The 15696-nt window shown below is 32.0% G+C and overlaps 1 protein-coding gene across 1 annotated transcript; it reads right to left on the reverse strand.

Moving 5' to 3' along the window:
- Positions 1-12580: 12580 nt before the first annotated feature.
- On the reverse strand, positions 12581-15182 carry LOC18101147 (lysine-rich arabinogalactan protein 18). Its single transcript, XM_006380595.3, has 2 exons — positions 14596-15182; positions 12581-12979 (listed from the first exon to the last, which is right to left on the reverse strand). Exons 1-2 carry the CDS (start codon positions 15124-15126, stop codon positions 12896-12898), a joined length of 615 nt encoding a protein of 204 aa, XP_006380657.2. The 5' UTR covers positions 15127-15182; the 3' UTR covers positions 12581-12895.
- Positions 15183-15696: the final 514 nt, after the last annotated feature.

Here is a 15696-nt window from a genome sequence, read left to right on the forward strand (position 1 = left end):
TACATTAATAAAATGCATGCTCATCTACTGCCAAGTACCCGAGTGTTTTTTTTTTTTTACATTAAAAAAATAAAATAACATAACGTATGTATGAAATATTTAGAAAAGTAATAAAATTTACGAGTCATAAATGTTATTGTGATTCTCTTTGATTTTAAAAATAAATTGATATAATTTACAATAAAAAGAGAAGAGAGAAAAGAAGAAAAAGAAATAAAAAAAAAGACTCTGAAGACACACTGAACCTCCGATTATGATGTCATCGGTGCCATTAGAAATATATTAACAAAATAAATGTAACAACACCAGAAAAATCACAAACGATAACTAAAGTGGGTCACATAAACCGTCCAAATGTGTCGGGGCTTCTTTACCTTTGAACAGCTCGTGTGACACACTCTAGTCACTGTTAGTGATCTTTTTTATGTCGTTGGATTCGTCTCGTCGAAATCTTTCCAACGATAATAGTGATATTATTATCGGAGCTTTGGTGTTCCTTCGGGATCTTTTTTTTTTCTTTATTTTTTCTCTTTCATCTCTCCTGTTTATAATTTGTGAAGAGAGAGGATAGATAAAAAAGTAAAAAAATTAAAAAAAAAAATCTCGGAGGCACACCAAAGCTTTAGTGATGACATCACTGGTATCGTTGAGAAAATTCTGACGAGATGAATCAAATGACATCAAGGAAGGTCACCAATGGTGATCGAAGTGTGCCACATAAGTCGTCTAAAGGCAAATGAGCCCCAACATATTTAGATAGCTCTTGTAGCCCACTCCGATCACCATTTGTGACTATTGTAGGGCATGCGACGTCGAGAACGACGAGTCTGCCTCCTGAGTGATGGTGAAAAGGAGTTTTGGATTTAATTATAAAATTATGATTATAAGATTTAGGAGTCGCCACCTAGTATTATAGTTACTGGGAAACTTATGGTCTGCAAGAGTCTAGGTAAGGGACTGGTTGTGCAAGGGAAAGACATATCACCCTCAGTGCACCTTACCTAAGGTAAACTACATTGTTATTTGATTGTTATTCTAAGTCATGTTTCTGTCTATTGGTCTTGTCTAAGGTTCAAAGTAGATCTCCCTTCGTGAGGAAGTCTTTACTGCTAAATCCTAACACTTTAAATATAAAATGAACAAAATGATTGGTGAAGCATTTTTGATATTTTGGTCAAACCCTAACGGATGATCATAAATTGGTTATGATATCAATTTTACATTTTAAAACATGAGAAATATATATTTTTTGTTTTTTTATGAAAATTTGCTTGGAAAACTTTTAGGACTTGGTCGTGTGCACGAAAACAAAATATTTTTTGTGTTTTTTAAATAAGGATTTTTTTTATATTTTGTTTTTTAAGAAATTTCAGAGAAAATCAGATATTTTTTACTGGGTTCATATCTTACAGTATAAGTCTATGGCCCGATATTGAATAAAATTGGTAGAAAAACATGCGAGAAAATCTCAATTTTGTTTTAAAGTGACCCTTGGAATTTTTTGGGAATGTTTTCATTTTCTTTTGTTATATTATTATATAATATAATATTATTATTATATAGGCTGGGCTAGATCTGGCCCAACCATCTAAGCTGGACCCAGCCGGGTCGGGTTGGGCTGACAAGCGACCCAACAAACCTGACCCCTCTCTCTCTCTCTCTCTCTCTCTCTCTCTCTTTATTGGGCTAAGCTGAAATGGGTCCAGCCTATGCGTTACATGGTCACTGGCCAGGCCTAGTGACCATGTTAATTATATTTACCTTCTGTATGCAGTGGCTTGTTTTGTCGCAGGAAGGAGAAGAAAACTTACTTGATACAAGGGGAAATAGCTGGTTGGTCATATGGGAAGGGTTGTCGTGACGCTGATGGTGGCATCACTATGGGGACATAACGAAAAAAGAGAGGAAAATCGGTGGAGAGGAAAAAAAAATAGGGATTGAGGAGAAGCTAGTTTTTTGCCAATTTTGGACCCGAATTTATTCTCCTCCAATGCATGAAATCCACCCCTATTTATAGGGGGTGGAAGAGGGACACTTTGTCTCTTTTGAAAAAAAATATTGGCCCTTGATTCAAACCGGAAAGACCCCAACTGTTGGTTCAAAGTTGTTATCATGGTCTGAAAAAGTTGGCAGCTAAAGGCTACCTTAAGTTGTCCATTTAAGGGCTACACCGCGGCGCTACGGTGTCAATCAACCAAAATGAACCATATCGAGGTATAGTTAAATGTCAGGTCATCATGGTGATGTATGTTTTGTCAAATTTGATGAAGAGACGAAGTATTAAATGCTATTGAAAAGTAGTTACCTGAGCAGTTCTTTCAGGCAAAAAATGAAGAAGAAGATGAACAGTAACCAGACAGCATGTTGTCTGGTTCCCTTTTTTAATTGTTCAAAACGATACCGTTTTGGACTTTTTAGGGTTTTAATTTAGGGGTTTGGCCAAAGTTCAATTTGGTCCTCCTGCTTTTAATTTTTTTTCAATTGCACTTCTAATTAACCATAAACTTCCAATTTTATGCAATTTTACCCTTATCAAACTTCAATGTTAACCCTAGATTTCAGCACCTTTTCATTTTGGTCATTGATCTTGGATTTATGCAAATTGACCTTCAATTGACCATTAAACTTTTAATTATCTTCAATTTCACCCCTGATTTCAATCAATTGAGTCCCCAAAGTTTGATGTTTTTTCAAAATGGTCATTGGTTGCAAATTTTTTCAATTTAACCCCTAATTAACTCCAAAAACTTTAATTTTCTTGCAATTTCACCCCTGATTTTCTTGTCGAACTTTAATGTAAGCCCTAGATTTCAGCACCATTTTCATTTTGGTCATTAGTCTTGAATTTATGCAAATTGACCTTCAATTGACCATTAAACTTTCAATTATCTTCAATTTCACCTCTGATTTCAATCAATTGGGTCCCCAAAGTTTGATGTTTTTTCAAAATGGTCATTGATTGCGAATTTCTTCAATTTAACCCCCAATTGACCCCAAAAACTTTAATTTTCTTGCAATTTCACCCCTGATTTGAACCAATTAACTTTTTAAAAATTCAGTTTGGTCCTCTAAAATTCCAATCTTCTAAATTAAGCCCAAATTGGTCTCTCAAACTTAATTTTTCACCACTTAAGTTCCTAATAAAATTAATTTGAACCATTATAAAAAAAGCTAAATGATGTAGGGAAATTATTGTAAATCAAGAGAGCTTTTAATATGGATTGTAATAGTAATTTCACTTTTAATTTCTTATCTTTTCGCGAGACGTTTCTTTGGCTTTATTTTTTTACCCCAGCGAAAGGGTGGCACCTGCGTCATTAAGGAGATGCATGTGATGTTTCTTGGTGGCCAAATCTGGCCATCTACCATCTCACTGGATGCGCAGTCGTGCCTTCTTTCACATGGTGTGGCGCGTGTAGAGAGATAATGATTGGATTGCCGCTAGTGATCGATTATTTGTGTTTTTTCTTTCTTTTCTCTCTCTTAACAACTAAAGTGTACAATTGTCCTCTTTGTTTGTTGTTTGTCAAATCAAACATATTTGTCATACTCAAATACCTTGGGTCTAGACCCATGCGCCTGGTTCTGGCAACTATGCCAACTTGCATGCTTGGGTTTGGGAACCACACCAGACCCACGCATCTGGAGTCTGGCAACCACGCCAAGCCCAAGTTACTTGGATTTGGGAGCCATTCCAGTCCAAAGAATCATTTTTTTATCGATACAAATGTTCTACAATGACATATACATAACACATGCAAAAGGAGTTCCTTATTTAAAAACTAATAATAATAATAATAAAATTGAGTTAATTATAACATAATCCCTATAGTTGACAAAACTATACACTCAATCCTTGTAATTTCAAAATTATATATATATATATATATCGTTTTTCTATTTTAATTAGTTAATAACTTAATCCCTTAATTAATTTCTTCTTTTTTAAAAAAATAGAATGAAGAAAAAAATTAGAGCAAATAAAATAATTGTTAGGTAATTTAGTCTATATTATGTTTGAATTTTTCCATTCAAAATGCACTTGAAATGAAATTGATAGTTTTTAGATAGTTTTAGATATGGTAGACTCTATTAAAATATGATTCAGTGAAAGGTCCATGTCTTGGATCACCAAGTTATCTCACTTTATTTGTTTATTTTTTATATTTTTTTAATGGAGGACTAAAATATTGTTATGATTACACACACACACACACACACACACTAGCATATTGGTTCGCGCTCTGCAGCAGGTCAATATCAATTTTTTTTAAAATGTAAAAAAATATATAAAGAGTTTAGAGAATGTTTTAAGTGTCTTTGGTCTGCAGTCATGCCAAACTCACGGTTGTTAGACCCAAGGTGCTTAAAGCATTCTCTATATTCTAAATAAATTTTTATATTAAAAAAAAATGTTATTGACCTGCTGCGGAGCGAGAGCCATTATGCTAGCTTAAAGTATAATTAAGTCATTTCATCTAATTAAATCCTTTAATTATACCCAAATTAATTCTTAAACATAATTATACTTTAATTTGGTCTATGATTAAATCAAATTGGCCTATTAAAAATCTAATTATGTTCTTAGACTTAATTTTTATGCAGATTTGTCCAATAATGATTTGATTTGACCTTAAATTTATATTGTTTCTCTAATTTTGGATACAATGAGGTACAATTAAGCTCTCAATTCCATTGTAGCTTGATTTTTATGTATATTTGGAATCCTCCTTAGCCTGCTTTTTTTAAAATGCCAGTCTTCTTGCTGCTATTATTTATTATTTTATTTTAAAAGGAAAAAGGGTAAAATTTTGGGGAATAACCCAAAATGAGTTATGATAGTGACATTTCTTGGTGTCATTGGATTTGTCTCGTCGATATCTTTTCAACGGTATCGATTATGTCTTCATCGGAGTTTCAATGTATATTGGTGGTCTTTTTCTTCTTTTTTTTCCTTGTTTTTCTCTATCTCCTCTCTCCTCTCTCTTTATTTTAAATTATGGAAGTCTATTTTTTAAATTGAAGAGAGTCGCAAATGTCACTTGCGACTCGCAAGTTGTAGATGTCATCTTATACTCTCTAAACTATACTACTTTCTAAAATATTTTATGTACTATGTTATTTTATTTGTTTTTTTAAGCGCTAAAAAAAATACTCTCAAATACCTATTGTCTTGTTTTTATTTTATTAGTAACTTTTACTTGGAATTTTGATATCAGAATTGTACAATCATTAAAGATGGGAAAGTTTATTTATTTTTTTTAACTTGTGATAGGCACATAACAAGACATTGACTCCACATGTGCTCATAACAAATTAAATATTATCCAAAATTGATCAACTCCACATCTAATTTGTTAATTTGTCAATGCTATTTATAATTTTAAAACAAATAGTTAAAAATATATATTTATATAAATACACCATTGTTATATTGTATTTTTAAAATTATTTGAAAACAAACTTGATCTTGATGAATTTACAAGTTGATTTATAGATTCTTCTTCCTATTAAAATTAAAGCTAAAAACAAAAACCTATCCAAAAAAGAAAATTGTAAGGACTAATTAATATTTGACTACTTTGTTAAAAATTTGATGAATGATTAAAAATTCTGATAAATACCTAGTTTTCCACATATCCTAAACAACTATATAGTAAAAATTAATCATGTCATGGATGTAATTTTGTCTACTATGATTAAACGCTACTTATCATAAGAAATTTGATTAAGTAAGACATTTTCTAGAAAGAATACTAGTGAGATAGGGGGGATATTGTTTGATAGTTGGGTAATTGAAGTTACAAAATGAATGCATACAAGAAATGGTTAATGACCTGATGATAGATGTTTTGACTATGGCATTGAACGACAAAATACTAAAGATCATATCCTTATTTAGTCTCCAATCTAACTTATAGATAATTGAAGTTTTAAAATATTCGAACAATTTGAATGGATTAAGCTATGTAATGTAAAGCATAAAATTAGTATGAGGATTATCGTTTAGGTGGTGATAAGCCAGATTTGCTTCGTTCACTTAAGACTCAAACCTAATAACAACCCATGATTAGGTTTAGTATTTGCCCATATATCATCTTGGCATAAAAAGGCTCATCAAGGTCATCAATTAAAGGCTTGGTGGGTTACCAGACCTATCCAAGCACATCATGCTCAAGGAATGCATAATTTTTATAGAACCATCTAACACCGTTCTAAGATGGTCAAGTTAACCCAACTAATACAACCTCCAAGATGACATAGTTAGTGTATTTGACACGATATATAAGGAGGGATAGTTGTCCTAATAAGCCCATTATAATCCCTATTTTTTACTCAGAATAACCCTAAAGGATGAAGGCTTCTATGATCCTATCATCTGTAAACCGTTTCTCTATGAAATTAATGATTTTATTAGTATAAGATACTTAACCATAAAGTTTTATATCAAAATATGGTGGCATAATAAGGAGAGAACCAAATAGGCTATAGAAGATGAATCTTCACTTGTCTTTAGGCAAAAATGTTTTAGTGGTAAACTATAAAAGGTCTATGAAGAAAAGAAAAGGATTGTGCACTGAAGCAATATAAGTGTTACAAAGGGTCACCCTTCATAAGAAAATACAAGCATGAACACTAATATTGGCTCTATTTTGGATCATGAACAAGAAAAAGCCCTTATAAAGATCCTCAACATCTAAAAAGATAACTTTATTTTTTAGCCCTCATATAAGTCTAGCATTAACCTTGACATGCCAGCCCATAAGCCAAAGGTAAACCCAACTTTCCCTCCTATTTATCATAATAAAAAAAATTAAAGGGGAAAGATAAAAACTATATCCGAGAAGGTGGATAAAATTTTTGAAGCTAGTTTTATTTGGGAAGTGATGTACCTTGAATGACTCGCTAAAGTGGTCATAATAAATAAAATCCATGGAAAATAATGGATGTGTGTAGACTTCATCGATCTCAATAAAACTTATCCTATAGATAAATTTCCTCTACCTAAAATAGATAGACTTGTAGACTCCATGATCGAGTTTGAATTCTTAAGCTCCCTAGATACGAGTTTGGGCTACAACTAGATCCCTTTGCATTCTAAAGACGAGGAGAAAACATCTTTTATAATAGATAGGGTGACCTTTTTGTATAGAGACTATGCCCTTTGAGCTTAAAAATAATAAAGCCACTTACCAAAAGATAATGAATGCCACACCATGTTATCCCACCTAGATATAAATGGGACTTTCTGACTTTCCAAAATAAAATGGGAAAATATATGAAAAATTTAAGTCGCCACCTAGTAATTAGAGAAAAGTAAAAATCCTAAAGATTAATGCTAGTTTTAAAGATTCACATAAAGAGTTAATTATGCTTAATGGAAGAATGATGTCATCTTTACCATATTCTTTCAAATGAAATGTTAGCTTTACCACATGTTTTCTTATAAATCTATCTTTTTATTTGCCATGAAATATTCTAATTATTTCCTAAGCTTGCTTACAATCCTTTTATCATTTTTAATGAATAATTCAATATTGGTCCCTAGAAGTAGGAGACTTATTGATTTAGGTGATTCGCAAAAATTTTGACATCAATCTTTAAAAATGAGACTTGTCGAATTAACTATTTCTAAAATGAGCATTGGACCAATAGGGATGGGAAAATAATAGGTTTTAGCCCCTTTCCTTTTACTAAGTCTAGAATAGTATCAAAAGACACCACTCTTACTCATTTAGGTCTATGTGGGATCACGTTACCCAACCCAAATTATTATATCATATCTATGAAAAATACGACACAACACAAAAGAAAGTTTACAGTAATAAATCATTTTTATTTGTTTGTTTTAATTTTTTTATTACTATGAAAATGCTCAAACTCACACAACATATACAAATCACATTTGTGTATAAAAAAAACTATCAGTATACACAAAATCAAACACATAAATAACAAGAATATAGTTGGAGGTAAAATTAGACAAATAATTGACTTTAAAATCCCAAGATTGAGTTAAAAAAATGTAAAAAAAATATCATGAATAATTTAAAATGCAATTAGGGACTTAATTAAAAAATATTTTAAGAAAAATAGTTTAATTTGGCTTTAATTGAAAGAATTAAAGGACCAAGGATTAAACTGGAGAAGAACCCTAAATTAAAGGCTTCAATTAATTCAATTAAGGATAAAATTAAAGAGAAAATATAAGAATTAGAAGGGTTCAATTAATTCAATCACAGTGAAATTGAAGAGAAAAAAGTGAGAATTCAGGCATAATTGGTCTAAATTGTATAATTTTGGAAACCGAAAACTAAATTGTAAAAAGTGACCAAATTAAATGGTTCAATTAATGCACTAAAGGATGGTTTGAAAAAAAAATCCAAAACTAAACCCTTAATTGAATGAAAATTAAAAAAAAAAAACCTAAAAGCAGGGAATTTTTTTTTTTTTTGTTAAGAGGCTAATGTGAGTGGTTGATGAAGATGATGTTTCTATGCTGAGAATGGAGGGGAAAATGTTAGTTTTTACGTTAAGAATGAAGGGGAAGAAGATATTGGTGAAGGCTAGTCCTGGATAGTGGTGGTGTTTTGGTTGAAGAAAATGATAGTGATCAAGAGGTACTATAATGGTTCATTCAACCGGGTTTGAGTGATTTAGAACGAATATGAGGGAGGTTCAATTGGTTCTGTTTATATAGGTGTATTGGTTGAGTATGGGTGAAAGGAAGATGATTAAGCAAATGGATGGAAGAAATTTTTCTTCTTGGAGAGGGAGTCTATCCTACTTTCCCTAATGAAATTGAAGAGAAAAGGTGAAAATTAGAGCAAAATTAGTCAAAATTACATAATTTTAGAAACCAATAAGTAAATTGTAAAAACAAAAAAGCCAAAATAGAGGGTTCAATTAATGTATTTAGGGATGAAATTAAAAAGAAAGTCTAAAATTAAAGGCTTACTTGAATGAAAATTAAAAAAATAATCCAAAAGCTAGGGATTGAAATGAAAATGACATAATATTTTTATTTTTTTATACACAAAAATTAAATAAACACAAGTGACTAAAATAATGATTAAAATTTAAAAGATATTATTGGTAATTTTATTTAAAAAATAATTGGAATCAAAATATAGGTTATGATAATTGTCCTCTTTTTACAATGCTTATTTTACAATATGAAAATAATTTGCATTTATGCAGTAAGCTTATAAAAAAAAAATACTTTTTTAAATGAAATGGGTCAAATCAAAGGCGACCAACCTCAATGTAGAAATTCAAAATTAGATCAAATCAAATGGGACTACTTTCTTTACAAAAAACACTAAAATCAAGTTAACTTGGATATAACCACTTTTTTTTTAGAAACTAAAATTAGGTCAACTTAGAGATGATTACTCTCTTAGTAAAAAATTAAAATTGGGTCAACTTGGAGATGACTACTCACTTTAAATAAATTAAAATCAGGTCATCTTATAGATAACCACTCTCTTTTGAAAGAGTGAAATCAAGTCAACTTAAAGACAATCATTCTCTTTGTGAAAAAATAAAATTGAATCAATTTGGAGATGACCACTCTCTCTTTGAAAAATTAAAATCGGGTAAACTTGGAGGTGATTATCTTTTTTAGGAAAAATTAAAATTAAACCAGGTTGAACTCAAACAAGTTACAAGGAAACCTATTGAGCTTAAATCTGTTAGAGATCGTTAGGCTGAAAAAATTGAAATGAACCCTATTAAGTTCAAATTCATTGAAGTCTTGCTGGACTAATTCGTTGGATCCTTGATGGGCTCAATATGTTCGACCCAAGTTAGGCTTAAAATTACAATGAACCTTATTGGGTTTAAATTTGTAAGAGTCTTACTGGACTTAAATTTATTGTGGCCTTACTATGATTAAAATTACAATGAACCTTGTTGGCTTCATATTTGCTAGAGTTTTGTTGGACTTAAATTTATAGTAGTCGTGTTGAGCTTAAAATTGCAATGAACATTGTTGGGTTCAAATTTGCTAGAGTTTTGCTACACTCAAGTTTATGAGAGCCTTGCTAGGCTCAAAATTTCAATGAACCTTGTTAGGTTCAAATTTGCTAGAGTCTTGTTGGACTCAAGTTTGCTGGAGCTTTGCTGGACTTAAAATTACAAAGAACCTTGTTGGCTTCGGATTAACTAGAGTCTTATTGGACTCAAGTTTACCGGAGTCATGTTGGGCTCAAAATTACAATGAACCTTACTAGTTTCAAATTTGCCAAAGTCTTACTGAACTCAAATTTGTTAGAGCCTTGATGGACTCAAAATTATAATGAACCTTGTTGGGTTCAAATTTACTGGATTTACATATGGGTCTCATGAGAACATTGCACAGTAATAAATAAATACTTACTTGTTTGAAGTATAGGTCCCCTTTTTCAATTTTATCATTGATTATCTGAGTTTGTTGCTTTTGTTCTAATGTCCTCCAGTTACTTAACTCTTTGATTTTGTTGCTTTTGTTTTGATGTCCTCCAATTACTCGACTCACTGTTTTGCTACAAATTTTAATGACTATATTCATTCAAATCTAATTGTTAAAAAAAAATCATTAAGGTGTAAATTTTAAAAGTATTTTCATGAATATTAAACTTATTTGGTTGAGAGCCCAAAACACATTATTCAATGCTAAGATGTTTTTTTGGATATTTTATTGGCACATAAGGCGATGGTTAGTTGGGCTTGTGAGAAAAAAAAGTGATTTTTAATGAAATTTGGTTATAACTGGCTCAAATAGATTTTTTTTGCTAAATGCAAGGAAAAAATGGAAAGAAAAGGTTCCAAAGTTAAATTTTCTTTTTTTGCTTTAAAAAATGAGAGCATCTTGCTTTGTGTTGTGTTAAGCTTGTCCATTTATTAGTAAAGATTGCTCAATTCATAAAAATGACATGCGGTTCACATCCAGATTATGATTTTTTTTCTTCTTTATAGAGGTTGACATCTTTCAACATAAAAAGTTTTTTTTTTTTATCAGAATTGACTTCTGAAGACACATTATGTAGGTTATGGTTCACATCTATGAAAAGAATGGATATGCATTAGGCTTAAATGGTGTTTAAAGGGTTAAAAGATATATGATCACTTCTTTCATGTAGATATCTTTTAGGTTTATAACCTAGATTTTGATATTAAGGCGAGTGATCTCATTACGATCTTAATTCTCCAAGCTTCTTGTGCTCTATCACTTGACATTTAATTTTTAATCCCGGACATTTTGGAGAGCTTACTATCCTTCTTTTTGTTTTGTATTTTTTTTCTTTTTTTATATATTATTTTCTCTTTTTATTCTTTTACATTATTTTCTAAATAAAAAAATTAATTTTTTTCAATAAATCAATTTAGTTTTAATCATAGAGATTACCATTCAATTGTTGAAGTTGTGAAAGGCTTAAAATTACAATGAATCTTGTTGGGTTTGAATTCGCTAGAGTTTTGCTAGACTTAAATTTCTTGGAGCCTTGTTGGACTCAAAATTATAATGAACTTTGATGATTTTGAGTTTTTTTAGTCTTGCTAGACCTAAATTTGTTGCAGCCTTTCCGGACTCAAAGTAACAATGAACCTGTTGGGTTCAAATTGATTAAAGTCTTACTTAACTCAAATTCATTATAGCCATGTTAGGATTAAAATTGCCTAATTGTAAGAAGTGGCCAAATGACTGGGTTGAATTAATGCATTTAGGGATGAAATTAAGAAGAAAGTATAAAATTAAAGCTTTAATTGAATGAAAATAAAAAAAAATCTAAAAGTCAGGGATTGAAATGAAAAAAAGCAAGAGAAAATCTCTTTTATCTTTATAGTAAAAAATTAATTAAATACAAGTGCCTTACGATATCTTTATTGGATTTAAATTAAATCTTTATTTATACACTAGCTATTTTAATTAATTTGAATATCTAATTGAAATATTATTTAATTAGGAAATCAAACGATCCATTTATTAAAATTGAGTTTAAGAAATTCATTAATATCATAATGGATTTATAATCAATGTAGTGAAAGAAAGATCCATTAGCTCCATCATATCATTTTTTTTTTTAAGAGAGTAATTTATTAATATGAAAATAATATAAAACAAATTACACTTTTTTTTATCTGTTATAGGAAAATAGACATGATCAAATTCTTCCTAACGTTGGTGTTTTAGATAACATCTAGTCCTTCCATAAATGGCAAATAGAGCTTTCTGAACTTCCCCGACCAAGATTTCTCAAAATAGGACTTTCCTTTCAAACAACAGAGTCAAACGAAGCTCTTACCACGACCATTGATTAACAAGAGAATGGACGGACCGCACTGCTAGATCTCATTGATAGAAGATTTTAACTACTCAACACCATGCAAACCCTTTATAAACAATTAAATTATCTTATAAGCTAACTCGCGAGCTCTGCCGAGCTGACTCATCGAAATCTAATTGCCTGGCCAATGCTCGCCGCCATCTTTCTTTCTTCCTTGTAGCTTTCTCTTATAATCAACAGTTTTTTCTCATTAAATAACAAACAAGTAAGGAATAAAGGAATACCTAGAGAGGTGTGCTAAATACAAAACGTTAAAAGCAAGCAAGAGAGAATCATCATGTCTGTAATAATCCAAGAAGAGAGAGAGCGAGCAGAAGAAAACTACAGAATACAAAGCCCTTCCACCCGCAAAATCTCCCAAGAGAATACATACAAATCAATCCCCAATGCCTCCCACCCCCCTTTCCTTCAGGAACGATGAAACCAAACCACGCGCCATTGAGTACCAATAGTAATAACTTAACCAGACAGTGTCAAAATAAATTTAAATAATATCCAATGTGATCAAAATAATAATAATAATAATAATACTCCAGGTGAGAGAGGATGATGAGAACATTATCTCTCTAGAAGATCAAAGCAAGCAGACCCCATCCCAATGCCAAACCTCCTGCTATCTTCTGAAAGCATCTTGTTCTTCCCGCTCCACTCTGCAGTAATTGTTTCGCTCAAAATTTAGAACTCAAAAATATATATATATGATATTTACTGCAGCTAAATTCATATCTACGAGTAACAAAACATTTCTCTATAGCTTGACCCACGTTAAAATCACATTCTGACGCGAGCATTATTTCCTCAGTGAGATCTTTCTATACATGCTGGCATGAACCAGTACCGAGTGCGAGATTCTGGTGGTTGAAATGATTCCGGGAACTTCTAACATCTGATCAAAAGTTGTCGGCGGTGAGCCAAGCGTGCAAATCCCATTGATGTCAGAGTAGTGGACAACTCTTTTGTGAATGGGAGTTCACTTGTCAGAAAGTGCATCTCACATGCTACAAAACGCGTTTACTAGTCTTGTACTAGAACCAGTCTCGAGTGTGAGACACGAAGCTGCTGCAGCTTTCTCCTTCTTCTTCTTTTACACTTCACATATCACTAGTTATTTAGCACGCACCGACAAGAAGTATCTCCATCATCTTCACTACTCAACAAAATACTCACGGCTATGTACTACTTACAGTGAAACATTACTGATTGCTATTACGAAATACAATACAATTATAGGGTTTAATTAAAAAAAATAACAAGAGAAATTAAAAATGAAAGAATAAGGATAAAAATTAATATTTTTTTATTTACACTGTTCATGGAGCGTCTATCAACAATTTGATCTCTATTTTTATCAAAATCTATATTTCAGTAAAAAAACAAAAAACAAATGAGGAGAGACAGCTTTCACCCAATCACATTCTAACCACCAGCAACCCTAATTTGGGTGTCCATGAGTTACACTTTAAAGGAGGAGTACAATACAGATGGTTATGGGTTTGACTTTAAAAAAAGGAGTGAAAAAGAGGTGTTTTTAGCTTCTAATGATACCGATAAAAAATACATCAAGGTCCAGAAATTTTGCTTTAGTTCAATTTAGTTTTGAGTTTAAAAGTTGATTAGAATGTGTTTTTGTGGTTAGGAATAGAGTTTTGGAGGTTCCTAAAATGTTTTTTTACTTATTTTTTAAATGAGAATATATTGAAATTTTAATTTTAATGGTCTAAAAAAAGGTGTAGGCATGAACTCCAAGGTCCAGGCATCCATATGCACGAGAGCTTGGCTTGAAAGCCTAGGCATGCCTAGCCTTTGATTTTAAAAGGCAGGCGAGCTAGCGAGCCTAATCTTGCAAGTCCAAGAATGCTTGACCTCTAATTTAAGGTAAGGTCTAGGCACACTAGGACTCGATTGCTTTATAAATCAGTATAGGTTTAGGTTTTTATTTAATATAATTATTAATAATTACAGAAATGAATAAAATAAAAAAATTACCGATCTACTTAAGACAGCAAGCAAGCACAATAATCAGCTTCATATTAGGAAATATAAATGAGCTCCTACTGGTATAACACTACATACCTAATAACATCGCCAATAATTAATTCATTACGGTTCTCTTACCAAACCAAAAACCCTAACTGGATCTTTCCATTTTAATAAACTTTTCATGATTTGTGTTTTCTAGATCTATTCCCGCATTGCCATATCACACATGTTAAACCCAATTTTAAAATTGCTCATAAAAAGATAAAGATGAAATGATAGAACTTACGTCGTCAGCGATAGAACCAGGAGACATGGATTCTGCGCTAGGTCCAGGAGCCTCCGTTGGTGGCGCGGGTGGGCTCAACAATGCTGGACCAGGAGCCGGTGCCTTCTTTGGCTTCTTTTTACTCGGAGTAGGAGCAGGGACCTCTGCTGTCGGTGCTGCCACAGGCGAGCTTGTCGGTGGAGCAACAGGCACTGGAGACGGAGGAGATTTTTCTGGTGGAGAGCTAACAGGAACCGGAGCCGGTGGGGAGCTAACTGGAGTCACGGCTGGAGGTGGTGTAGCCAATGGCGTCGCCACTGGAGTTGGAACAGTCTGTTTCGGTGAAGATGCTACTGGTGTTACCGCCGGTGGTGATGATACGGGTGCTGGCGTTGTAGGTTTTGCAGGTGCTTTAGCAGGTGCAGCTAATGGTACGGAAGGAGTTGTTGGAGTCGCCGGAGTTGATGTCGGCGTCGCAGCCGGTGCTTGGCCACCGACACCGGCCACAAGGACGCAAATCAGTGTCCAACCAAGGATGCCATTCCGATCCATTTTTTGAAAGAGAGACTGAGAATCGAGAATGAGTGTGTTTTTGTCGGAGTATAGCAGTAGAAGCGAAGACCTTATATATAGGGACCATTAGTAAAACGCAACGGACATGATTAGGTGGATCTGAATCGTTGATTATAAAAGGGGCCCGCTATTAATAGCCTTTAGATAAACATATCAAAATAGGACAAACTATTAGGCGTTTATGAAAATTATTTTTTAAACTTTGTCATATTTAATGAATTTTAGAAAAGTTAATTAAGGAAAAGTGATTTCAAATCAATTTAAATAATAAGCATTTTTGCTAAGAATTTTTTTTTCTTTGCCCTTAGCAAAGAAATACACTTTTTTTTTCTATTTCTTATTCACTTACTAACATTAAACATCAACAACTACATCTTTCTAACAAAAATAACTTTCTTTGTGATCAAATTAAACTAAATATAATTATTCTCTTAGTATATTTTTTTTATTTTTAGTGTTTTATTTCCTCATTTTCAAATTTATGGATCAATTTTATTAACATGTTTTCTTTGTTGTGGGTTTTATTACTTATTATAATAAAATTTTCTA

This window comes from Populus trichocarpa, chromosome 7 (assembly GCF_000002775.5).
Source record: "Populus trichocarpa isolate Nisqually-1 chromosome 7, P.trichocarpa_v4.1, whole genome shotgun sequence".
Taxonomy (NCBI): Eukaryota; Viridiplantae; Streptophyta; class Magnoliopsida; order Malpighiales; family Salicaceae; genus Populus; species Populus trichocarpa.

What these genes read in the sequence shown, in the direction of transcription:
- LOC18101147 (XM_006380595.3), bottom strand. Translation starts at nt 15,126, where the DNA reads ATGGATCGGAATGGCATCCTTGGTTGGACACTGATTTGCGTCCTTGTG. An exon ending in CTGGTTCTATCGCTGACGAC is followed by an intron (nt 12,980 to 14,595) that starts GTAAGTTCTATC and finishes CAATTACTGCAG; the next exon opens with AGTGGAGCGGGAAGAACAAG.